The sequence below is a fragment of the Mixophyes fleayi genome, chromosome 5 (assembly GCF_038048845.1).
Source record: "Mixophyes fleayi isolate aMixFle1 chromosome 5, aMixFle1.hap1, whole genome shotgun sequence".
Classification (NCBI taxonomy): Eukaryota; Metazoa; Chordata; class Amphibia; order Anura; family Limnodynastidae; genus Mixophyes; species Mixophyes fleayi.
Window position 1 is genome coordinate 241,479,204 of NC_134406.1, and position 26,564 is coordinate 241,505,767.

At 40.0% G+C, this 26,564-nt stretch overlaps 1 protein-coding gene across 2 annotated transcripts; it reads left to right on the top strand.

Annotated features, from left to right (window-relative positions):
* Window positions 1-10: 10 nt before the first annotated feature.
* Window positions 11-26,564, top strand: LOC142157866 (carbonic anhydrase 13-like). Of its 2 annotated transcripts, XM_075211395.1 has the most exons (7): window positions 11-129; window positions 9,895-10,101; window positions 13,954-14,072; window positions 16,324-16,419; window positions 19,712-19,774; window positions 20,868-21,023; window positions 24,974-26,564. In XM_075211395.1, the coding sequence occupies exons 2-7, from the start codon at window positions 9,909-9,911 to the stop codon at window positions 25,109-25,111; spliced, it is 765 nt and encodes a 254-aa protein (XP_075067496.1). In that variant the 5' UTR covers window positions 11-129; window positions 9,895-9,908; the 3' UTR covers window positions 25,112-26,564. The 2 variants fall into 2 exon arrangements, with proteins under 2 accessions (XP_075067496.1, XP_075067497.1); XM_075211396.1 differs by lacking the exon at window positions 16,324-16,419.

Sequence of the window (26,564 nt, forward strand, 5' to 3'; positions counted from 1 at the left end):
GGCTTGTAAAACCAGTCTGACTTTCTGTGTTTTGGTTGCTGTGCCGCTGATATGTTTTGAGTTATATTGAGTAGTGAAGACCACATAGAAATACCAGAAGAGGGAGAGGAGAGAGGAGATCTGCGATCGGTGAGTATATAGATAAAATAAATAAAATACATGGTAAAATGTAAAGGATTGCTGTTACTGAAAGCTTTTGGATATTGGGTTACAGTAATGACTAATGCATTTCTCTGATGCTGTGTGTATAGTATGTAGGGTACAATATGATTATATATTCCTGATGGTTATGGAACATGAATGAGATAGAGTGATGCAGTATTGGCCAAATGCCAACAATGTGCACATTGCAGCTCTTTGCTAATGACAGATACACTATATATGATACCAGCAAACCCGTAGCCTAATGCTTTAAGAGCAATCTAAGATTGTGATTGCAGCTTGGTACGTGGAACAGTTTTATTACGTATCAGTAGATTTATGTCAGTATAACTTTAATAAATGAGACTAAGGCAACCTGTGGCTCTCCGGCTGTTGTCGAACTACAAGTCCAAGCAAGCTCTGACAGTAATACTGGGTACACACCTATGCTATCTTACTTCAAATGCAATGTCTGTAACGATTTCAACAATGATTGAAAGATGCTGATTCATGCAAACACCTACACGATTTACCTTTACATCTGTGATCTTCATCTCTCATAACCATCTGCTGAAAGACATCGTTCAATCGTTGATTGTGATTTTTAGGAATTTTATAAAACCAAATCAACAGAAGGGATGTGTTTTAGTATGATAAAACATGATCGTGGCAGCGTACGCACTCTGGCAATATCTGAACAAACGTGAACCGTGTGATCTGCATAATAATTACATAGGTGTGTACCCAGATTAATGGTGTAAGCAGCTGGTCGTAGTTCAATAACAGTTTGGAAGCCACAGTAGTGATTTAATAATTGAGAGCTTTAATACCATTAATTGTATTTTAAATATGACATTACTTAATTTGTAACTTGTTTCAGTAGAAATTACATTCATATGTATTTTAATGTGTGGGGATATGGGGCCTGATTCATTAAGGATCTTAACTTGAGAAACTTCTTATTTCAGTCTCCTGGACAAAACCATGTTACGATGCAAGGGGTGCAAATTAATATTCTGTTTTGCACATAAGTTAAATACTGACTGTTTTTTCATGTAGCACACAACTACTTGATAGCTTATTTGTACACTGAAATTTAAAGTTGATATTTGTGTGCTACATGAAAAAACAGTCAGTATTTAACTTATGTGCAAAACAGAATACTAATTTGCACGCCTTGCACTGTAACATGGTTTTGTCCAGGAGACTGAAATAAGAAGTTTCTCAAATTAAGATCCTTAATGAATCAGGCCCATGATTTGGTTTTTTATCATTATTATTCAATAACAGTTTTCATCAACATCATAATCATCATAGTGTTAAAATTATACAAATAAAATAACATCTAAATTAATCTGGTTCATACTCTGTTGGTGCGATAACATGGGATATATAGATTCATTGCTACTACTTATGTTGATTATTGTCGAATAAATGTCTCCGCCATGTATTTGATTTAACTTTGTTTTCCAAACTCTGCTAGTTGCTGTAAGTGATACGAATTTTTTTTCTAAACTACAAGTTGTTTTCATTGTACTATTTAGGGTGTGATTTCATCTCTGATTAGCTATTTTGTTGCTAGGAAACCTAAAAACTTTGTAAGTGTTGCTTGAAAGACTTTGCACCCTTTCTTCCTTTATCGTCCCACATATGATCATGTTACAGTGAAGTCTCCAGTCTGGTAAGGAAAGTGCAAGTCTCACAGGTGGCAGTACACAACACGTTCTTTGTGGTTGAATTTAAGCAATATCTTTGAGGATGATGCCAAGACTAATTAGGTAATGCAATTACATTACCTGGACTGTTTATTCATATAGTGCTTTTCAGGAGAATTAATCACTCAGACTGAATAAAATGTGCTTAAGCTACCCAGACACATAACAATCACAATTTTTGATTGTTGATTTTAAGCAATTTTCCCCAGGGCCTGATTATGCAATAGGCTGAGTAAGCGGCAGGCTTGTGTGCAAGTCTTGTGTGTGTGTGTGTGTGGGGGGGGTGGGAGGGGTGCAAGAGTTTGGGGTGCAAAATTGTGCAGGGAGAGGTAAAATCTGTTCATTTTAACATTTAAGAGAATTTTTGTTCTCCAAACTAAAAATTAAACACAAAATAGTAAAAATAAATGTAGTAAGGATTTCATCATGACGTATTTCCATGGTAAAGGTTGAAGACAATGGGCCTGATTCACTAAGGAACGTAAATGCAGATACTTGCCGTATTTTGCGTAAAATCGATCTTCTCATGTCCAGAACTGGCCCATACTCTGAATGTAGCAACATCCAACTCATCTTCAGACGCAAAGGTCACTTACTACAGCCTACGATTTCAGGGGTGGAATGGGGAGGGGACTGGGTGTACACTTGTAATCATTGTACAGTAAGGACATGCCAAGGTCGGGAGCACGCTGCAGCATCTGATTCAAGCTTTGGGCATCTGAAAGTTACTTTGTTTTTCTGTTGTATCTCCTGCACAGTACAGGTCAGGTGTAAGTGCCCATTACTAGTGATGACGGTGGTATATACATGTTAGAACATGTGTTTGCACTCAGAAGCTACTGTAAAGATGAATTTTTTGTACAGTAGACATTCATAACATTTCTAATACATGCACTTTATGTACAGAAAAAATAATGTTTTTTTATGTTTTTATATTATTAACAAGTGACATTAACTGAAAACTTTTTATTATTCTTTGTCCGTTCTTTTGGGTCTTTATACCCCACTTATGTATTGGAGGTATTGCTGTGTATTGTCTGTTAGAGCAGAGCGTACTGAGACCAGTATTTAACAATAGACATATCTTTAACATCCGCTCTTTGTTGACTACGGATGTGCATATGCCCGATTTACATGTGTTTTAAAAAAAAATACACAATGCCTTCTGTGAAGATACTGGGGTTTCTGGCCCAATTATACCCACTTCACGCTGACTGGCCGCGCACAGGTGCCTTCCTAAGCCAGGGAAGTCTACCCAGTACCTTCTAAGGTTCTTGCTAGTCACTCAGGCAAATGCACTTATAAAGTAAAGCAATACATTTATTGTAATAAAAACAATCACTAGATTATTATGTACACACAGTAAATAAATGCCAGGCAGGTTTACCACATTATCTGTCCTTTACCCCACTAGCTTAAGGAGTTACAGTGACCTGGCTGTACAGACTTGATGACCCATGGATCTCTCTCAGCTGCCTATCTAGACTCTGGTAGAGAATGACAACTCAAAACCAGATCTTGCACCTTCAAGCAATCAAATCACCGAATGAACACCCCCTCCCCCCTGGAGTGGTTCCTTATATCTACGGTCTAATTTCCACAGAGCTTTCCCCTCTCTGGCCAAACCCCTGGGCCTCTCCTTGTTAAACATTGGTCGGTGCTGGACTAGGGGGGGTTGGAGAGGGGAGTGAAGTTGAGCTGTCCTTCCACAGAACCTCCCCTGCTAGATGGCCTGTCTGGACTAGTCTTGTGAGAAGAATGGACACCAATTAGTTTTCCCCCTCCAGTATCTTGCAACCTGATCCCTACCCATAACCCCCTGCCTTCACTTTAAGGACAATGAATAACAACCTCACTGCCACACCACCAATATACATTAAACAATATACATATTTACAATGAACTACAATGTCCCCTTATCCACATGTAATTAGACACTGCAGTTGTAGTCTGTTGAGCTGGGGAACAAAAGCAAGGGCTATAAAAGTACTTGCTATAATCCACATTATGTGAGAAACGAGGAACAGACTGGTTACAGTGTTATCAAACTCGTTTCGTCGCACCTCCGTTTTGCGTGCCTTAATGAATCAGGCCCAATGAATCATCCTTGGGTGAGTCCTTGAGTATATGTGAATAGGAGAGACAAGCTAGGCTACAAACATATACCTTCACCTTCTATAGCGCTCTTTCATCTCTCCGTTCTGCTTTACAATTATACAGAGTATTGTGAAAGCTGAGGGGCGCTATGAGAGTATTAGACTAGGGCGATATGAATCCTCAATCAGGCCATGATTTTCACTCACAGTATATTGGATCTTTATGAGATTCACTCAGAAATGTATTGGATTGCATCTACAAAATCAAAGCATTTCCCCACACATGCAGAGATGTTCCCGTTTGCAATGGCTGAGAATGAGCAATGTAGTGCAAAGTCTGCAATGACAGCACACAGACAAGAATTTGATTGCATGAAGATAAAAACTTTTTCAAAGCATCCAATCCGAAGACGTCTTTGCAATATATATTGTAGAATTGCGATTGGACTTGATTAGCTGTATTCCATAAACTGAATTCCATTCAATCATTATCAATCACATCATATAACTGAATTGTAACATGTGTAGGTAGTTTTACACAGACACCACTTACTACAGTAGGTGCTGTGGGGAGATTAGAGAATATCTGCTTACAAGTTCAGTTGCAAATAATTTATATTTAAAATTGTTTATAAATTAGACATTTGATTACAATTCATATAATTATTCTGCGTGTTTGAAGCTTAAGTGAATGTTACCAGTGATTATATGGGAGGGGGGGTTACAAAAATCCCCTCGCCTCTGAATGATAGGCTTTTTTCCTAGAGATCTTACTATAACCTAGGCTGGGTACGCATTTTACAAAATTTCTCCCCATGCGATATCCTTAACGATTTTACCAATGACTAAAAAAACAAGAAAAAAAAAAGTCCCCAAAAAAGTCCTGGTCAGCAGCCAATCCCTGTGTATACACTAAACACATTTTACACGATTTATCTTCAGATCTGTGCTCTTCATCTGTCATAACTATCAGCTGAAAAGATTGTGACTCTGCACACTCCATAGAGATCTATGGACACTGCTGGTCCTGAGTGCAGACACACTGCAGAATTGGAAGGACATGGTTCCATCGTTGAATGAGATTTTTAGCTCAGTTTAAAAATCAAATGATACAATGTGCTTTGGAACAATAATAGTTGGAACGTACACACACTAATGCAGTACCTAATTGGACAGAAGTTGCAGGATAGAGACAGGGACAGGAGAAGGTATCTCTATGAGCTGTGATGAATTATTGACGAAATCCTAGTAAATAACCATGTAATTCTGCAAGGACCGACAATGCAGTTTATGGGATCACTATAAATATGCTCTGCACTAAAATGCTAGTTAACTGCTCAAGCTTTAGTTTCTCTGTAACATGTAATTATCCAATTCATTGTCTTTGAAAGTACTAAACAACATAATTGAGAACAATGCTGACATTAACCTGCCATTTTAACAAGAGCAATGCATTATTCCTTGTCTATATTCTGTTCCCCTAACTGACCACTGGTACTATAAAACAGTGCACTCTACTGGTGGCGCCGAGGTATTGCTTTAAGATATTGCTTTGATCAGGGCAAAGAACATATTAGTGGACCACCATACAAGCTATTTTAGGGCTTGGACTAATGTTAGGCCTAGGATTGACAATAGGTTAAACTTTAGGTTAATCATTTTTTATTTGTCCCAGGAGATTCTAGCATCACCTAGGAGGAGATTCACCTCTAACAAGAGATATCTTGTTTCCTACAACATTAGTTCCTGGCAAGCAAGTTTTTTAGATCCTCTTCTTACCAGCCTAATGGTACCCCTGCTCCCACATCTGGTAGGCCTATGGACCCTTTCTTAAAATGTCCCTGACTAAGACCCTCCAGTATGGAAGATTTACAGTTCAGATAAGGCAGACAAGTATCCAAAGCAGTGTAAACTAGTCTAAGGCTGCTTCTTACACATGAAGGACAATAGTAATTGATTCCGCATGCCCATGTAAAAAAATAAATCTGCAAAGTTGGCCAACTGGTAAGGCCTGATATCAGGTACACACTGACAGCACATCCAATCCGGATGGGACTACAGGTTTTTATCACTGCTCAATCTCACACACCGTCACACAGGTTACAGGATTGAGTGGAATCACACACCAAAATAACCCAGATATTCTGCCAGTGGTCTCTGCTACAAAATGTTAATTTTATTTATGAAATCAGTCTTTTTGACACTCTTAGGTTCGTCACCAGGAATTGCGTGCAACGAAGTTGGTGTGCAGCCCTCAAAGAGTTAACAAACTGTACTCAGGCAGACACAGGGTTAACACAGCTAAGCAAGGGCTCTTCTCTAAGAAAGACTTGTGAACTTGTGTATACAGCGGATTTGAAAAGTCTGGACATGCTTATTGAAATTGCTGGTGTTTTGTGATGTAAAGTCTGAAATCAAGATAAACCATGTTTTTTTTCCATTTTCAACGTGACTTTGCAACTTGTGCAACCAGAGTGTTGTAGTTTTCCCCTCTGTTTCCTAAAAATGTCAGTTTGTTTTTCACTTGAATGTTGTTGGTCAGATTATGAAAAATGTCTGACATGATTTGTCTTGATTTCACTCTTTACATCACAAACACCTGCAATTGCAATAAGTCTATCCAGACTTTTTATATCGACTGTGTGTCAAGTCTACTGCAATCTTTAGCTTTAATATAAAAGGAACAGTGCTTGTGTGTGTGTGTGTGTGTGTGTGAAGTGCGTGTGTGAGTGTGTGTATGTGAAGTGTGTGTGTGTGAAGTGTGTGTGTGTGTGTGTGTGTGTGTGTGTGAGAAAGGATTAGACAAATTACATACTTCTAACAGACAACCAGTTTCACAATGAAATGAGAAAATACTATATACCATACATCTTATAAATCACCAATAATTTAGTAATATAGGGTTCATTAAGGATCTTAACTTAAAAAACTTCTTAAGTCTCCTGGACAAAACCATGTTACGATGCAAGGGGTGCAAATTACTATTTCTGTTTTGCACATAAGTTAAATACTGACTGTTTTTTCATGTAGCACACAAATACTTTATAGCTTATTTGTGCACTGAAATTTAAAGTTGATATTTGTGTGCTACATGAAAAAACAGTCAGTATTTAACTTATGTGCAAAACAGAATACTAATTTGCACCCCTTGCATTATAACATGGTTTTGTCCAGGAGACTGAAATAAGAAGTTTCTAAAGTTAAGATTCTTAATGAATCAGGCCCGTAGTTCTTTGCTTCCAGGAGATTTGTTTTCATTATATATCCAATCACAAATCAAGCCCAAAAATAAAACAAAGTATCACATTAGTACAGCAGATCAAAACATCTATTTTTAGCAATAATTGTAGTCAGTCGTAGATATATAATATATGGAATAACATTTTCATAATACTATACACACAGGTCAGAGTATGTTCATGCTGGGTTAGTGCTTCTGTAAGAGATAGAGGGCCTGATTCATTAAGGAAAGTTAAGAAAAAATTGAGTAAGTTTTCTTACTTAAGTGTACTGGACCAAAACCATGCTACAATGCAAGGGGTGCAAATGAGTTTATTATTTTGCACATAAGGAAAATACTGGCTGTTTTTTCATGTAGGACACAAATGAGTGTGGAACAGAAAGTCCAGATTTGGAAATTCAGTTCCATTAATTAGAAAAAAAATAATAAATATTAAGAATATAATTAAAAACCTTTCAACATTGTAAAAATGCTTTATTCAAATAACTTTTCATTGATTTTCTCACCACTGTGAGATTGCGATATCAGAACTAATATAGAGGCAATACATATATTGCCGCACTGCTTGTTTATATAGGTTGCAATGGGATGTGGAATCTAAAGCTGGGTACACACTACACGGTTTTCATCCAATAATCGGCTCAATCAGCCGACATACGACCTCTCGTTCAAAAGTCGGGTCAGTGTGTGCAGTGACACGATGGTCCAAAGTCTGCCCAAATGGACGATTGTCGCCTCATTTGGTTGGTCGTACCATTTAATATTTTCGTTCCAATCTCGTTTCCGCTGTGTCGTGTGTATAAACTTCCGACCGATCCACAACAGTGAGTACAAAATTACAGTCATTGCTCACGACAACATGGCTGTAAAAAGTCGCTAAAGGGACGTCCGCTCTTCCCTTTAACATCCTAAACAAGGCTAGTGTGTATGCAGTCCATGGACCGAGCGATCGGACCATCGATCGCATGTAAAATCGCTCGACATAAAAAGTTTGTTGAAATTTCTGTAGTGTGTACCCAGCTTAAGGTGGGAACCAGTGAATCTTACAACCATCAGAAGTGTTATAGATGGCAGTAACCCCTTGACGTATAGGGCAAAATTACAAAACACCCTATTGGCCTTTGATGAATATGACCCTTACACCTTTCAAAGGTTATTTTCTTTCTGCTAGCTTTTGTGAACAGGTTCCCCCTTACCAAATATCTCAAATACTCTAAATCTATCTTTCCAGCAGAATGTATGTAAAAATACATAGTGTATACTTGTATTTTATAAATCTCCAAAAGGTTCAGTAACCATATAGAGATACAATATGGAGGCTGAAAGTATAATACAGGACACGGAATGTAATGGTGACTTTAAGTATCCTTATTATCTACAGTAGGGTTATGTAACTACACATAATTTCTAAATGTTCCTAACTGATACTCTGACATCTGTAAGAAAATAATACATATAGATGTAGCCAGGCTAATTGTAGACACGGTCAGCCAATCACAGGCCAGGGTACCAGCTATAAATCTCTATGAGATGGTGTTTGTTAGTGTTATACCAGAACTATAAATAATATAATGTTTGTTTGGGCCTCTTTGTTTTCTTAGGGCTTTATGGAACATAGACCTAATGCTCATTGCTACCAATGTTCTTATCTTCCTAATACACATGCTGGGGGATAGTAGGGAAATACAGTTTGAGCTAGAGGTATTCATTAACCACTGTGTTTTGGTTTTGGTTTTGGATCTGGATTAACTTCGTGTTTTGGTTTTGGTTTTTGTTTTGGCAAAACCGCCCTCACGTGTTTTGTTTTTTGTTTTGGATACCGTTTTTTTTTAAAAAAAATCCCTATTTTTTTTTTTTCTAAAATCACATAATTTGGCACTTTTTTTTATATAATTATCTGCAATATGACATATTTGGTTAATGAATGTGGGATACCAGAGGGCAGTATAGTCACTTTCATTGTATGAAACATACATTAGAGGTCCACATATGGTTGGGTTCACTGAGAAGAGCAAAGCATAAAAAAGGAGTAACTTTGCACCTGGGCAAAACCATGTTGCATCGGAGAGGGAGGTAAATTTAAAATGTGAGGACAGATTTATAGTTGGGGTAGGGCATGTCCTAGATCAGCTGTAATAGTCAGTGTACAAATAAAGCTATCAAGTATTTGTGTGATAGATGAAAAAACAGCCAGTATTTAATTTATGCGCAAAATAATAAACTAATTTGCACCCCTTGTATTATAACATGGGTTGTCCCTGAGAACATCTACTCCTTTTTTGCCTTACTTTCCTTAATGACTCAGGCCCAATGTGTGCTGATCCCTGGCAAATCTCCCATCCACTGTTTATAGAGGCACAGAATAATTCTCATGAGTATACAAATGTCCAAGAAAATGTTATTGATAACCTTTAAGTATTTTGTTTAAGTGAAGATGAAAATAGCCTGTATAATTCTGATTTTCTGATTTGCACAGCTTTCACCTACTGGCTAAAAGGGCAGATCAATAACTGCAGCCTATTGCCAATATCATTGTTCTGTGGTCTTAATAATAAGTACATATAGTATGTACGGACAGACTGACGAACCCACAGGACGAATCCTTGAAAAGCAAAATGCCAAATGTTTTTGTCTAAGTTAATAATGATAATAAATTGTCAATCCAGTTTTCACTATAGCAATATTATTTTTTTTTTTTCAGAATAGAGCCCAGATATGGGTATATGTACCTCCAGTACTGGACAATGTCGACCTCACCAGTCCCCAGTTAATATTAATACCAAAAAAGTCAAGCATGATTCATCTTTGAAGCCTCTGTACATCTACTATGATCCCAAATCATCTCGAAGACTTGTTAATGTCGGTCATTGTTTTAATGTAGAGTTTGATGACACAAATGATAAATCAGGTATGTTTGATGCATTGAAACATTGTATTATTAATGTTGTGTAACAAATTGGAAAAGAGATAATCTCAGCATAGCGTAGTCCTTGTGTGTCAGATTGAAAGACAGAACAGAGTGCTAATTAGAACTTTTCAGCTTCATTAGCCGAGTAGAGAGATTCCGCCTGGCATCGATGGAACCTGTGATTGGTAGATGCCTGTCTGCACAGGCCTATAGTGATCATCTCCAGCTTAGATTTATTAACAAACCCAATAACAATCTGATTTAAGTTAATTTAGATAATGAATGTACTTGTTGTGATTCCACACTCTTATTGATATATAGCTAACTGTTCAATATCGCTGCCAGTTTTTCAGCACGTGTTGCCAGCATTAGCCGTAGTTGACACTAAATTTGAAAATGACTGACAGTGCCCATTTTTACCTGTATATCCTACATTCTTAGTGTAAATATGACTCACTCTGCCACCCAGTGGACTAGTTGTTTCTTTTTGCATTTATACCCAAACTTCCTCAAAAAGATAACTTTATTAGGAATGCAAATCATTAAGTTATTTCCAAATGCTCCCACATTCTTTTAAGATATTTCTGATATAGATAAATGTATATTAAATCTCAGAAATGCTGAATTCTAAATGGCTTATTGGCCAGTTTGTGACTAATACATTTATTTATCAAACTCCGATTTTATAGAATCGACAATTCTCATTTTTTCTGCGTTCATGCTTAAAACAGCAAATTTGTTAAAGGCACAACCTGCTAGGTTCATCTTGAATAAACCTGCCGCTTTAGAACTGGCTGGCAAAATCCCAGAGAATTGACAATTTGACTAAATAAACCCTTAAGCTTCATTAGTTGCAGTTCAGAACCCACACTATCAATTGCGTATGGGGCTTATAACATATATAGCTGAAATAACAGTCTTCTTATCTTTTAGATAAACTACCATGAACAGTTCTATACAAATAGTGTAAAATAGAAGCTCAATATTGCTCAATTTATCAACAAGTTGAAATCACTAATTTAGAAAATTTGCTTTTGTGAATTCATTTTCTTTACTTTCTCTACACCTCCCCTTTACAAGTCGCACACATGGGAAATACCTCACAGCTGTCCCTGTAGTCTAATCAAAGTCCAATATCAGGACTTTCCCAACAGAATTGGGACAGTCGTCAGACAGTTTCTCTCCTGTTCTTGAAGCAGTTACAACCTACTGCTGGTAGTGGCTCACGCTCATTTGCTGTTTGTTTGGTTCCTATAATGTTTGGGTCCTGTTTGGAAAGGCACTTTTGACCTCCTGGAAATTCAAGCAATGAGTGAACACTCTAGGCCTCCTTCCCCCAATATTAGATTAATAGCACCCACATTTAATAACAGGCCTTCCTCCCCACAACCACACCCAACATTAAGTCAATAGCATTCACTTTTAATAAATAGGCTTATTTCCCCTAATGCCCCCCCCACATTTTTATTATTACTCCCCATATTTAATACAGAGAACCTATATTAGTATAACCCACATTACATTAATGCGGCGGTTCCCAAAGAGTGCGCCGCGGCTCCCAGGGGTGCCGCGAGCCAGCTATAGGAAAAAACAAAGAGCACATAAACTTACCAATCTGCACGGTGCCGGGACCCAGCAGCCTCCTCTCTCCCGCAGCTGTCACTGAATATCGACGTCAGTAACAGCTGCGGGAGAGAGGAGTCTGCTGGGTCCCGGCGCCCGACGGATTGGTAAGTTTATGTGCTCTTTGTTTTTTCCTATAGCTGGCTCGCAGCAGAGGAGTGAGAGGGAGCGTGACAGCGGGCAGACAGAGGGGCAGACAGCGGGCAGACAGAGGGGCAAAGGAGGGTGACAGCTGGGCAGACAGCGGGCAGACAGAGGGGCGAGGGAGGGTGACAGCGGGGCAGACAGAGGGGCAGACAGCAGGCAGACAGAGGGGCAAAGGAGGGTGACAGCGGGGCAGACAGAGGGGCAGACAGTGGGCAGACAGCGGGCCAGACAGAGGGGCAGAGGAGGATGACAGCGGGCAGACAGAGGGGCAAAGGAGGGTGAGAGAGGGGCAGACAGAGGGGCAAAGGAGGGCGACAGCGGGGCAGACAGTGGGGCAGAGGAGGGTGACAGCGGGCAGACAGAGGGGCAAAGGAGGGTGACAGCGGGGCAGACAGAGGGGCAAAGGAGGGTGACAGCGGGGCAGACACCAGGCAGACAGCGGGGCAGACAGAGGGGCAAAGGAGGGTGACAGCGGGGCAGACAGCGGGGCAGACAGCGGGGCAAAGGAGGGTGACAGCGGGGCAGACAGAGGGGCAAAGGAGGGTGACAGCGGGGCAGAGGAGGGTGACAGCGGGCAGACAGAGGGGCAAAGGAGGGTGACAGCGGGGCAGACAGAGGGGCAGACAGAGGGGCAAAGGAGGGTGACAGCGGGGCAGACAGCGGGGCAGAGGAGGGTGACAGCGGGGCAGAGGAGGGGGACATTGTGAGAGGGGCAGTGGAGGGGGGACATCGTGACAGGGGCAGAGGAGGGGGACACAGCGTGAGAGGGGCAGAGGAGGGGGACATTGTGAGAGGGGCAGTGGAGGGGGACACAGCCTGAGAGGGGCAGAGGAGGGGGACATTGTGAAAGGTTCAGTGTAGTGGGACACAGCCTGAGAGGGGCAGTGGAGGGGGACACAGTGTGAGAGGGGCAGTGGAGTGGGACACAGCCTGAGAGGGGCAGTGAAGGGGGACACAACGTGAGAGGGGCATTGGAGGGGGACACAGCGTGAGAGGGGCAGTGGAGGGGGACACAGCGTGAGAGGGGCAGAGGAGGGGGACACAGCGTGAGAGAGGGCAGAGGGGGGGACAGCGTGAGAGAGGGCAGAGGAGGGGACAGTGTAACAGAGTGCAGAGGAGGGGGGGACATCGTGAGAGAGGGCAGAGAAGGGGGGACATCATGAGAGATGGCAGAGGAGGGGGACATCATGAGAGAGGGCAGAGGAGGGGGGAAAGCGTGACAGAGCAGAGGAGGGGGGACAGTGTGACAAAAGGGGCAGTGTGTCTGGATGCAGAGGGGGCAGTGTGTTTGGATGCAGAGGGGTCAGTGTGTCTGGATGCAGAGGGGGCAGTGTGTCTGGATGCAGAGGGGGCAGAGTGCCTGAGGGCAGAGTGTCTGGATGCAGAGGGGGCACTGTGTCTGGATGCAGTGGGGACAGAGTGCCTGAGGGCAGAGTGTCTGGATGCAGAGGTAGCATTTTTGCATACAACTAAATAAGTATTTCTGTCCTGACCTAAATACGTATTACATTTTTTTGACCCAACTACTTCTAAAACAGGACTCAATAATTATTTTGGAGGGGTGCCTTGAAAAAATTTGGAGACTCTAAGGGTGCCGCGAACTGCAAAAGTTTGGGAACCACTGCATTAATGGATGACCACATTACATGAATAGAGCCCTTCCTGATACAAACACAGTTACCTGCTCTAAAAGCTCATAGTCACTTTACCTTACTGTTTTAGTTCAGAGAGGAAGCATGATCTTCATGTCAGCTGGGTGTTACATCAATATACACCAGTGCAAGATCAAAGTATTTTTAAAGTAAAAGTAGACAACAAGCAAAAAAAAGTTTAATGCATATTCTTTATACCCCCTTTATAGCGCCACCCCTACTGCCACATATATTCTGTATCCAAAAGTACATAAAAAGAAATTAATTCCATTATATGTCACCCTCTTAATAATAATATCCGTTTTGGTCTGTGTTTTAGGATGGCAGTATAAATAGGGAGCACTGTATTTAAGAGAAGAAATATATCTATAGTTTATTCTCTGAAATGATTTGTGTTGCTGCATGGACTATTAATGCTTTTCTGTTGTAGTACTGAGTGAAGGACCATTGACTGGGAATTATCGCTTACGTCAATTCCATTTTCACTGGGGATCATCTGACAGAGATGGCTCCGAACATGTAATAGATGGACAACAATACCCTGCTGAGGTAAGATGATGCAGTCTCAGGAGACAGACAGGTACTTATAGGATCAATAGCCCCCAAAATTAACTTTTTAATAAATGAACCACGAAGATAAAATACATTCATCAGTTTAAACCTGTTAGTCCACTGCAGCTCTGATAAAAAGTAAGGTATTACCTCCCCACTCTATTACAGTAATGTAGAGTCCCTCCCACATCTTTAGGACAGTGTCTTCATGGTATCTGAGACTGGTTATAAAGCAGAGACTGCAGTCATTTCAGTTGCTGTGACATCACTGGCCCAGCCCCCGTATATATATCCAATTCACAGTGTATTTCAGCTAAGCATGTCTTACAAGCTGTCAGTCAGTGTGTGTCTGCTGTGTTAGAGAAGCACCTCCCCCCTAACATAGAAACCTGCAGCAGCAGAGTGAAAAAGAGCATGCTGGGAATTTCTATATTTACTGAACTAAATTAAATGTTATATACAGACTAGAGACGGTTTGGGTCTGGATGGTTTCCATAATCTATTTTTGGGGTCCCTTGATTGTTAAATGGACAATTCATATTATTGGGCACCACCTTGTTTGGGGTCACAGAACAATGGATTACTGACACTTTGGGCTGAGGGAAGAAATTACTTTATACCATGAGTATATATTTTTTCATATTCACTTAATGCAATGGTGCCACTAGCTTTAATCATTTGTTGAAAAGTCATGTATTTGATAGAAACAAAGGGCTAGATTTGCTAAGCTGCGGGTTTGAAAAAGTGGGGATGTTGCCTATAGCAACCAATCAGATTCTAGCTTTCATTTATTTAGTGCTTTCTACAAAATGACAGCTAGAATCTGATTGGTTGCTATAGGCAACATCCCCACTTTTTCAAACCCGCAGCTTAGTAAATCTAGCCCAAAGTGTTCTTTTGAGGGGCATTTATATTTATCCCTCAAATATCTTGCTTGTGTGTAGCAGGTCATTCACTGAAGTGACAAGAGTGGAGGGTCTACGTTGTGTTTATTATGACAAAACCCCCAAAGATGTAGAGAATGTTGAATAAAGAGGTTACGTCTGACTGAAGAGTTAGTCTTAGGTGGTAGACAGAGGTTTTGCATTTGTATGGGACTCATAAACTCTGGCTTAACAGTGTTTTAAATTTGGGTTACTATTGGATAATCTGTTTCAGTTGACCAGCTGTAGAGAGATGCAGAGGGAGGGATAAGCTTGGGGAGGACTGGTGAGCATCGAGGGTCTTCCTGGAGACCTGTGATCTGCCATTCTGCCGGTTATAATTGCTGATTACTACTCCCAGTTTGCAAAAATATGAAGTCACTAAGGGAGTTAGGAGGGTCCAGAAGAAATAGAGTAATTTGGGTAATACGCTCCCTATCCTGCATTTACGGATTTAATGAGCGGCTTAACATACACAAATACAGATTTTTGTAATATTATGCAATTGAAATTGCAGGTGGAAGGAGCTAGCTTTGCTAGGCAGTCAGACTGGATTATTTGCACTATGGCATAATCTAAACGTTTAATCTCATGCTAGCACAGACTCATTTAGCTAGAAATCATTGAGGAATTAGGAGTAAGAATATAAGGGTATAATCCTGGTCTTTAGGGTGGAGAGTGTCAGGAGTCTGAAAATCCATGGTCCTGTAATGTCTATAAAGTGATGTTTGTTTGTTTGGATGAAAGTCGTGTAGATCTATCTAGGAATCAATTCAGTATTGTGTTAAAGTCGCTCTCTCTAATCAGGAACTGGGATGGCCAATCAGTAAGTGTGTTGGAGATGTCATCAAAGACTTCTGGGGGTAAATGTATCAAGCTGAGAGTTTTCTGGCGGGCTTGAAAAACCAGTCAGATTCTAGCTATCATTTATTTAGTACATTCTACAAAATGACAGCTAGAATCTGATTGGTTGCTATAGGCAACATCTCCACTTTTCAAACCCACCGGAAAACTCTCAGCTTGATACATTTACCCCCTGATGTGGTGTTAGGAGCGTAAAGATTAGAGTTAGGTATATAGCACTGGCGCTGGTTACTAATTTTAGGGGGACACATACATTTTTTGTAAATTTATTTAATTGTTATATTTTTAATACACTACAGAAACTGTTGTATATTTACTCTGGCTCATTGAAAATCACTGTATATATTAGTGTTACATAAAACTCTGATATAATCATATTGATAACAAATAATATATAATGTAAAATATCTTTTATCCAAGGTATATATATCTGACATATTGTTGTTTTGCTGTTGTTTAAGTTGCATATAGTCCACTGGAATTCACAGAGGTATCCGTCTTTTGACGAGGCTATAAAGCATCCTGATGGCCTGTCTGTGATAGGCGTGCTATTGGAGGTAATCTGTACAATCCTGAGCGTTATTAGTATTATTACATTAGTCATATATACACTAGCTCAATAATTCTGTTATTATTATGAAATCTAAAATATATGAGCCATGATTTAGGTCTGTCTGTAGAAAAATTTGTATTAATGTGATGGTTCTTATGGGGCAAAGCACAATTTTTATGGACAACTGTTACTTCAGGGGATTAATGAACTAGTATGATGGGTACACCCACCACCAAGTCACTTGCATGCAGTTCACTCTCTCTTTTATGTTCCTCGTTTTCTTTCACATCTCCTAAAAGGACCTTCCAGGTTTGTGAATAAGTATGTTCTTGTGCCCTGTGCACTATGGGCTTTATTTAGTATAACCAACAATTTGGCGGTCCAAACACAGGCATAAATCTACGGCGCAGAATTGTAGCCTTCCATGTGTATTTTGAGCTGCACGTACCTTAACTTATCCGGCCACAAGATAGTCCCTGGGTGTATCTGAATGTAGCCAGAGTAAAGATACGTCAGTCATTATCAACTTGATGTCATATATTTACTTGTAAAGAAAGATTTAGAGGGAGATCGTTAAATGGGCAACTTACAAGCAATGTTTAAAAGCTGGCCATATGTGATTGGCTGAACAGATACTGACCTCCAACCCCTTAGAAAACAATGGGGCTGGCGACAAAGCAAGGATACACTACAGTGGAACTGTCCCAGTAAGTCCGGGCAGTCACTGGTATGCTGGGATTGTAGTTCTACAAGTGCCAGCATGTCCAAGCAGCCAATGAGTTTCACAATAGTAAATGATTTCTTTTTTTTACTTTCAAAAAATAAAAAGATTTTAGTTTACGTAGCATTTTTCCTTTCATTTCAATCAACATTGCATTTTTATGGGCATTCATAGGCTTTGGCCATTTAAATGAATAGAAAATCTCACCCATCTCACTGGTTGTCAGGCAAGCTTGACTGTCTGAAAACAGTGAGATTATGTTTGAAGATTTTCATGACAATTTTGAAAATCGGCCTTTAATAGATTCCCCCGCTCTACACAATGCAGAAAGTGAACATTTCTGTGAGTGTGGAATCATTGGTGATTTGCCTTTATTAGATTATGTATAATGCAATTGCCATGTAAATCAGTAAAAAGTAGGAGATTTGGTCAAAATCGACCTTTGATAGATCTCCCCTTAAGTAAAAAAAAAAAATCGACATGCTCCCTCAAAGGCAGTAACCAGGACCAGGCTGGTCACTCTATAACAGGTAGAACTATATTTTTAGAGTCCCCCAGTCATAACCTGAAACCAGCGGATCAGCATAAGGTGGGATTCCCTAGGAGAACCTCCCCCCAGGGCATTCCAGCCCCTTGCTGAATAGCACTAGGACTCTTCCTGGGACACCTTGGTTGGTGGATGCCAGGGTAATAGTAAAAGTGTACTGTCACTAAATAGATGAATACTGTTGTAGAACTTCAAGTCCCAGCAAGTCCTAGCAGCCATTGACTTGGGCATGCTGGCATTTGTAGAGCCAGCGGCTGCCAGAACATGCTGCAGTTTGTGGAACATCCTGGCAGCTAGGATCCACTGGAGCATGTAGTTCAACAAAGTATCTTATAGTAAAAAGGACACACAGAGAAGCACTCTCCAAAAGCACCCACAGTTGGACTTACATCCAATTCTAAATCAAACCTTGTGTGTGTTACAGAAAGATAAGTTCCTTCATGCTCTCTCCACCAATAGCTTAGAAACTCTTACACACAGGCAATTTTTCTATGTCTTTGTTATAGTCACTCAGAACTACAGTCTCTGCTTGGTGATCACAGCTTAACTAACACATACTCCCCAAAATTGTGCTGGAGGTATTCAAAAAGCTGCCTGGTCTCGCCAGGTTGGTGGGCATGCCATATACCCCATGGGATTGTCCACGGCTTCCAAACTGCTAGACCACCCCTAGCTCCCCCCCATCCCCTAAAAACAGCTTTGAAACATATAATATAGGCCCCTGCCTCTGGTGCAGGCAGTCCCTACTCTCTAGTCGGGACAAACGTGCCAACCCGCAGGACTGTCCCCTCACCTAAACTGGGACAGCTGTGATGTATGCTAACACTGCACTTAGGATTCATGGAAACCTATGAAGAAAGCATTGACAGAAAGTATCAAAATGAAAGTTGAACTAACACAGACGCAGCCTGTCCTATTGTGTGGACTCCATGTTTGTCGAACATTCACTCTGAAATATTTTATGTACTATTGGCACTACATCCTTAAGGTTCATTGAACCCTATGTGTATCCAGCATACTAGTTAAACAAATACATCTACGTGTGCTAACTGCAAGTGTCACTTTTCAGTGTTGGAGCCATGCTTGCGTGTGTAGTGGAGCTGTAGTAAGACACTGTCTGGGAGTGAGACATTGACGTTGACAAACTGCATTTGTTCATAGCATCACCATTACATTATGGGGTCTCCAGGGTGACGGGAGTAGGGTGGAGCTTCACAAAACTATGTACAAATTGTTCTTCACAATCCTGACGCTGTAATTATTTAGAAATATTTCAGCCTTTCATCCATATGAGAAATATAGAGCCAGAGAATTGTTACTTATTAATGACTGTATTACTTTGGAAGAGGTCTTAAGATAGCAAAGATGTAGACACAAACTATAAATAGCCTCAGTATTTTGTCGAGTTATAATTGAAATCCAATCAATTCATTAATCATGCTATTTGCTCACATTAATAATTAATATACTGCATGTCATGTACTGTGTTAAAATTGACGAGTTTTGAGCCCTATCTAGGCCAACTCACACAATACACTTAAGGTACATTTTTACTTCAGCTGAGTTTCCACCATTTTGTAACTACCACCATTTTGTAACTACCACCATTTTGTAAATACCACCATTTTATTATTACCACTCAGAGAGTGAACACTGAAGCATAGTAGAAGCAGCCATTTTGTTTGTTAAATAAATCTTATTGAGAATACAGCCTATGAATTCACTAGGAACCAAAAACATTACTGATGCACAAAGGGAATTACTAGTCTGCATTTTAAAAATGTCTGCCTCGACTGGAGGTCATCTGCGTTGGTCCAGCCATGGACCTCAATTTCTGCAAGTGCGTCTCAATATTCACTAATGCATATGGGTTTGCAGACCAATGCTGCATAATCTGTATTTTGTATTTGTAGATCATAGGTCACATTATTTCGTCTTGACCATCTCATACTTGTCAAATGATGGCTATTAATCAAATGCAATAACTTAATGATGGTACTGAGCTGTATGTGTCTGCTTTTGTTACAGATTGGAGAAGCAAATCCTGAAATTCAAAATATTATTGAGAATTTGGACAAAGTAAAATCAAGGGTAATTATTTTAAACCAAACACTGGATACAGCCCAGAATTATTGGCTTAATCAAACATAATAAAACGAGAGAGGAGATATCCTTATTATACTGTATTTGCAAGCAATGGGTGATATTCATATGCTATCTGAGCTCAATTGCAGTAAAAATGGGCCAAAAAATGGCTGCCAAGCTGGTGTTCTGACCCTGCATCATCTGACTGAGCGGATTCTCTTTTGGCCCTACCTGTGAATGGCCACCATAAGAAAGTTGCATGTTAATTGGGTGTCTTACTTGTGAATGGTCACCATAAGAAAGCTGCATGTTGATTGGGTGTCCTACCTGTGAATGGTCACCATAAGAAAGCTGCATGTTGATTGGTTGTCCTACTTGTGAATGGCCACCGTAAGAAAGCTGCATGTTGATTGGGTGTCCTACCTGTGAATGGCCACCGTAAGAAAGCTGCATGTTCATTGAGTGTCCTACCTGTGAACGGTCACCATAAGAAAGCTGCATGTTGATTGGGTGTCCTACCTGTTAATGGCCACCGTAAGAAAGCTGCATGTTGATTGGGTGTCCTACCTGTGAACGGACACTGTAAGAAAGCTGCATGTTGATTGGGTGTCCTACCTGTTAATGGCCACCGTAAGAAAGCTGCATGTTGATTGGGTGTCCTACCTGTGAATGGCCACCGTAAGAAAGCTGCATGGTCATTGAGTGTCCTACCTGTGAACGGTCACCATAAGAAAGCTGCATGTTGATTGGGTGTCCTACCTGTGAACGGACACTGTAAGAAAGCTGCATGTTGATTGGGTGTCCTAGTTTCTTGTTTCACGACAATTGGAAACTGGAGAAAAACTTGTGGTTTGTCCAACCTTGTTTCCTATACAGAGCAGGTACTGCAGGCAGACAAATAAGGCTTTTTGTTTAAAAAAAATCTTGCTGAGTGTTGTTATAGAATGGATTAAGAAACTTTTGTTTTTTACATTACTACAAGGACATATTAAACAAAACCAGGGTTTGAGTTTCATATCCATATCATTATACAAAGGAAAGCAGAGTTTTTATCTTGCAGCTTTTGATATATTTAGTAACCCCAGGTTATATTTTTTAGAATAAAGAATGTCCATTTACAAGATTCGATCTCGCGAATTTGCTGCCAAAGGACAGAAACTACTGGACGTACCTTGGATCTCTAACAACAAGCCCTTTCCTAGAATGTGTAACCTGGATTATCCTCCGAGAGGCAATACCTATCAGCTCACAGCAGGTGTGTAATAAAATTCCCTTTCATTTAGAAAATAAATGTAATATATATATATCTGTAACAATGGTACAAGTAAGAGGGTTCATGCAAGAAATTATTTGTGGTGGTGGAGTGCCCTCAAAACCTACTGATGTTTAGTAAGGGAAAGATTGTTTCCCATTCCTGGATTTTAGTTATGAGACTATGGGTTGATCAAGTTTATGTGCAAATATATCCAATGTCTAGTTATCCCAAAATAATATCTGCTTGCACTCCTGGGGGTAAATGTATCAAGCTGAGAGTTTTCCGGCGGGTTTGAAAAACCAATCAAATTCTAGCTATCATTTATTTAGTACATTCTACAAAATGATAGCTAGAATCTGATTGGTTGCTATAGGCAACATCTCCACTTTTCAAACCCGCTGGAAAACTCTCAGCTTGATACATTTACCCCCTGATCGTGAAGCCCTTTATAGATTTGAGGATGTCTTAGCTAAACTCAGAAAATTAGCACGTTTATATAATAAAACATGTATGACAAATATACTGTCTAATTTTACATAAATAGCACCAGTCATACTAAGGTTAATAAATCCAAATAAAAATATGAATTAAGCATTGCTGCTTGTTAATTTTAACTTGCAACAAACAATATCTATGTCTTCTTCCCTTCTCTGATGAGAAGACAACGTAGAGGTCCTCGCTCAAAAAGTTCACAACGCATCAGCAGTTTGAAATCAGTACTAAAATATCTAAACTGATCTTCCCACTGATCTTTTGTTTGACAGTACATACATATTCCTATCCGGAGATCAAAGTGCCTAATTGTGTCAATAATTTGAAAGAAAAATATGTTCTGAATGTAGATGCAAAAATACATTTGCATTTCTACATCTATATTTTGGGTTGTATGCATCTGTGAAAGATAAAATATCATGGTTAAACTTGAGTAATATACTGTAGCTCACAGGGGAGTGAAACATCCAACAGCAATTATAGGAAAAAGAATTAAAAACAAGCAGGTGAACAAGCTCACAGCTTACGTCCAGGTGCCTCGGCGCAGGCTGGAAGAAATCCTTCCATGCAGCCAAGAATCCTCTCATACCCCCTTTTACTATCCTGCTGAATCTGACACAGGGTCAGTTACATAGTTAGCGCTGTCTGACACTGAGCCATTGGTGAACATAATACACATGATGCCTAAGATGAAAGGCCTACCACTATCTTACCCACTAACTTATAGCAGAAATTCATTATTCTTATGTTAGGGAACGTCTGCTGGAGGCATTTAAGAAGCTTCAAACTACTCTGCCAAAATTCCAGAGTTTACTCTTTCAGCCACCACTGTAAACAGCAGGCACGAGCTGCAGCCATAAACTGAAGTTCTGAAGGCACGAATAATAATATAGATGAGGCTTCCCTGTCAAATGAATAATGGTCCGTAACACACAATGCAATCTCAGCGCAAGATCTGGAGAACTTATTTGAGGAATATAACATATTCATTCTTCTGAGACCTGTCAATCTCTCAGCCCAGTATACCTAGTGGGAAGTGGTTCACAAGAGGTTGCAATGTTGCTTAAGTGCTCAAAGGTCAAGCAATGAGACATCAGCAGAGACAGCAACCAGAACAAATGGCAGAGATGTGGGCTAGAAAGGACCCTCATGTCCTTCACCTGGAATGATTCACCACCCACCTACCAGGTCACACATTTTGCAAGTGCATATCGCCCCTTTACCACCATCTATTACACACTTACTCTTACAAATTTGCAAATTTTGACTGAGAACAAGTTGCTTTACTTATTAATGCTGTTTTGAAATTCATCACTGCACCTATCATTCTGAATCTCATGTATCTTAAGATATAAGCAGTTCTGAATACTAAGTACACTACGAGATACAAGTTTCACTTGCATTGTAAGACTAACTTACATACAACTGTATATAAGACCCTCAGTGGTTTAAGTATTCAAGCAAAAAATTAACTCAGAGGAACCAACAAATCAATTTTTCACACAATAAATGAATAGTCAAGTTGCCTTGTTTATTGAAAAATACTCTGCTGATAACGATTAAGAACAGCAAGAAGTACTTTTTTAAACAATGCTGAGTTTGTATTGTTTTTTTCTTTCACTATTACTATTCCCTGTGTGTTTTTACTTCTCAATTGATAATTATAATGCATCCTTACTCCATAATAATTCTCCTGGACCTCTCTGCTGCGTTTGATACCGTTGACCACCCTCTTCTTCTAGACACCCTTCACTTCATTGGCATTCGTGACACAGTTCTTCCTGGTTCACTTCCTACCTATCGAAACGCTTTAGTGTTCCTACCTCTGGCACATCTTCCCCTCCACTCCCACCTTCTGTTGGAGTGCCACAAGGTCTGTTCTTGGCCCTTTACTTTTTTCATTGTACACCTCTTCTCTTGGGGCACTAATTCACTCATTCGGCCTCCAATACCACCTCTACGCTGATGACACCCAAATCTATCTCTCTTCCCCTGACCTTTCTCCTTTTGTAGTATCTGGTGTAACCAACTGTCTTTTCTCTATCTCCACATGGATGTCCCAACGCCACCTAAGGCTCAACATGTCCAAAACAGCTTATTATCTTCCCTCCTGCCAGAGTCACCACCTGCCCTCAAATCTCCCTCACTGTCAATAACACCCCAATTTCCTCAGTCTCCCAAGCTCGCTGCCTTGGTGTCACACTTGACTTCTCCCTCTGCTTTATACCTCACATCCAGACACTCTTCCAATCCTATGGACTACACCTTAAAAGCATTGCCAGAATACACCCCTTTCTTACTCATCATGCTACCAAAACTCTTATCCATTCTCTCATCATCTCCCGTCTTGACTATTGCAACCTCCTGCTATCTGACATTTCTGACACCCATATATCCACACTTCAATCCATCCTAAATGCTGCTGTAAGACTGATCTTCCTCTCTCACAGCTCAACGTCTGCTGCACCACTTTGCAAATCCCTACACTGGCTCCCTGTGTCCTCCAGACTCAAACTCAAATTACTCATCCTTACCTACAAAGCCCTCAACAACAATACCCCTGCATACATCTCAAATCTCATATCAAAATACTCTCCCTCCCGCATTCTCAGATCTACCTCTGACCTTCGTCTTGTTTGGTCTCCGGCAACAACCTCTCACTCCCAGCTACAAGACTTTTCCCGTGCTGCTCCCCACTTATGGAATTCCCTACCACGCTCAATCAGACTTTCCCACAGCCTTCAAATCTTTAGATGCTCTTTGAAAACCCATCTCTTATATAGAGGTCACCTTATCCTCGATAACACTATTCACACTGATGCACCTTCACAACTATCCCAATCTCCGCTCTAAGCCACACTAGCTCCTCTTATTTCAGCTGTACCCTCTTTCATTTAGAATGTAAGCAAGGCCCTTCATTCCCTTTGTTTTCATGTCTATATTTATTTTGTCTGCTTTGTATGTCGCTGTTTTATGTATGTACTGTTTCCCCTACTGTACGGCGCTGTGGGGCACTGTGGCACCTTACAAAGCTATAATAGTAATAATAATAAAATAATCCTACAAATTCTCCCTGAAGCTATTGATGCTCACTTTATTCAGGAGCAATGTTGTCTATGCCCTTCCCCAGTATATGCAAATGTATCTGTATGAATAAGACAAGCATAGGAAGTGTACAGGAGACCTGTGTTGAACCATTGAATGCTTTAGGGACTGTGGTGGATAGAAAGAACAACACATACCAAGTAAGGAAAACTCTGGATTTTTTTAACATAGTGAACGTCACCCATTTACTAAGCTTTAAGTCTGGAGTAGAGTTCGATTTAAAGATTTTTTTTTATGGCATCTTCCTATTGTCTGTCTTACAGAGCCGTTCCTATTCATTGAGACCTGTATACAATAAGCTTTGATAAAATTCCTATGAGAAATCACAACTTTTTTTCCCACTCTATCACCAGCTGGACCATTTTCGGAGTTTGCTTTGCACAGCAGAGAATGAAGAAGCAACCTTTATATTAGAAAACCACAGACCGATTCAACCTCTTGAAGACAGAGTTATCAAATCTTCCTGCAAAAATATGGTGTATAAACATTAAATCTGAAATTATAGTGTGTATAAACATTGGTGTATAAATATTAAATTTTAAATTATCACTTTTGTGGCTGAAGTGCTTGATTTGTTTGGGCCCCCACAAAAGAGAACATTTTGAGTGTTGGTTGTTGAGCTGGATTAACAAATTACTAATGGGCTTTTTGCTAACAGTGGTCATCTTCCTCAATTGTGTCATCACCCTCATTATCATCATCCTTCTCACAGATGTCAAGATCATCATCACACAATATTATTTCATCCACACTAGAGTCTAGTGTTACAGATTCTGTTTGTAATTGGCAGCAACAATGGTATTCCTCATACAATTTGTAGTTCATTTTGACGAACACCAATTTTTCTACATTTTTGGGAAGTAGTCTCTTCTGACTATCACTCACAATGTTTACAGCTGTGCTAAACAATCTTTCCGAGTACACAATAGACAGCGGGCAGCTTAAGTACAGGATAGTTAGTTTGCACAACAGGCTCAAAATTGCCTTTTTTTTCCTCTCAGAATTCTGTGACTATCTGAGATGCTAATTTCTACATTATCATTAAAGTAATCCTCCATCATTCTACTAATACAAGGTGTATCAGATTGAGACATGGTAGAGGTGTCAATATATTTGGGTATTTATTTTAAGCCTGACCAGATATCATAAAACATTTTCACATCAGTGTGCTCTTTTGAGTCATCAGCAGTGTAACTCTTAGAAAAGTTATGTTTTTTATGGCAGTAGCTTTCGTAGGAGAAGCTGAAGCAGAGGACGTGTCATGTGCGACTTGAGCCGACAGCTTGCTCAGAAGAAGCTGTTTGCATCTGTGAACACTTGTGTCAGTTAGAAGGAAAAACAATACATATGACTTAAGCCTAGGATCAAGCATGGTTGCCAAAATGTAGTGATCCAATTTGAAGATGCTGCAAACCCTAAGGTTCTGGAGAAGTAAATAAAGAACTTGATCTACAAACCCTGCATAGTTTTGCAGAATCGCTAAGTTTCATCTCCTCCTTCAACTTCTCCAGCTGCTTTTTCAGTAGTTTGATTAGGGGGTATGACTTGACTCAGGCTGACAGCTCTGAACTCACTTTATTTCTTACAATTTCAAATGGTTTGAGTAGCTTGCATAAAACAAAGGATTGTTCAATGTATTGGAGTAAGGTAACATGTCCCCCCTCTCCTTATCTCATGGCTTGTTGTGTAGGTCTTGATGGCTTGTTGCTGTTCCCCTAGTTGCTGAAGCATATAAAGTGTGTCATTCCACCTTGTTACTACCTCTTGCTTCAGTTGTTGGCATGGCAGATGATATTTTTTGCAGCTGCTGCAATGTTCTACATGCGGTCACTGAATGTCAAAAATGCCCAGAAATTTTATTATGTCTTATTTTGCTGTCTGAAGTGTTATCCATATGTTAGCAATGTTGCTTGTATCATTTTCCTGATTGTACCGATTGTATCT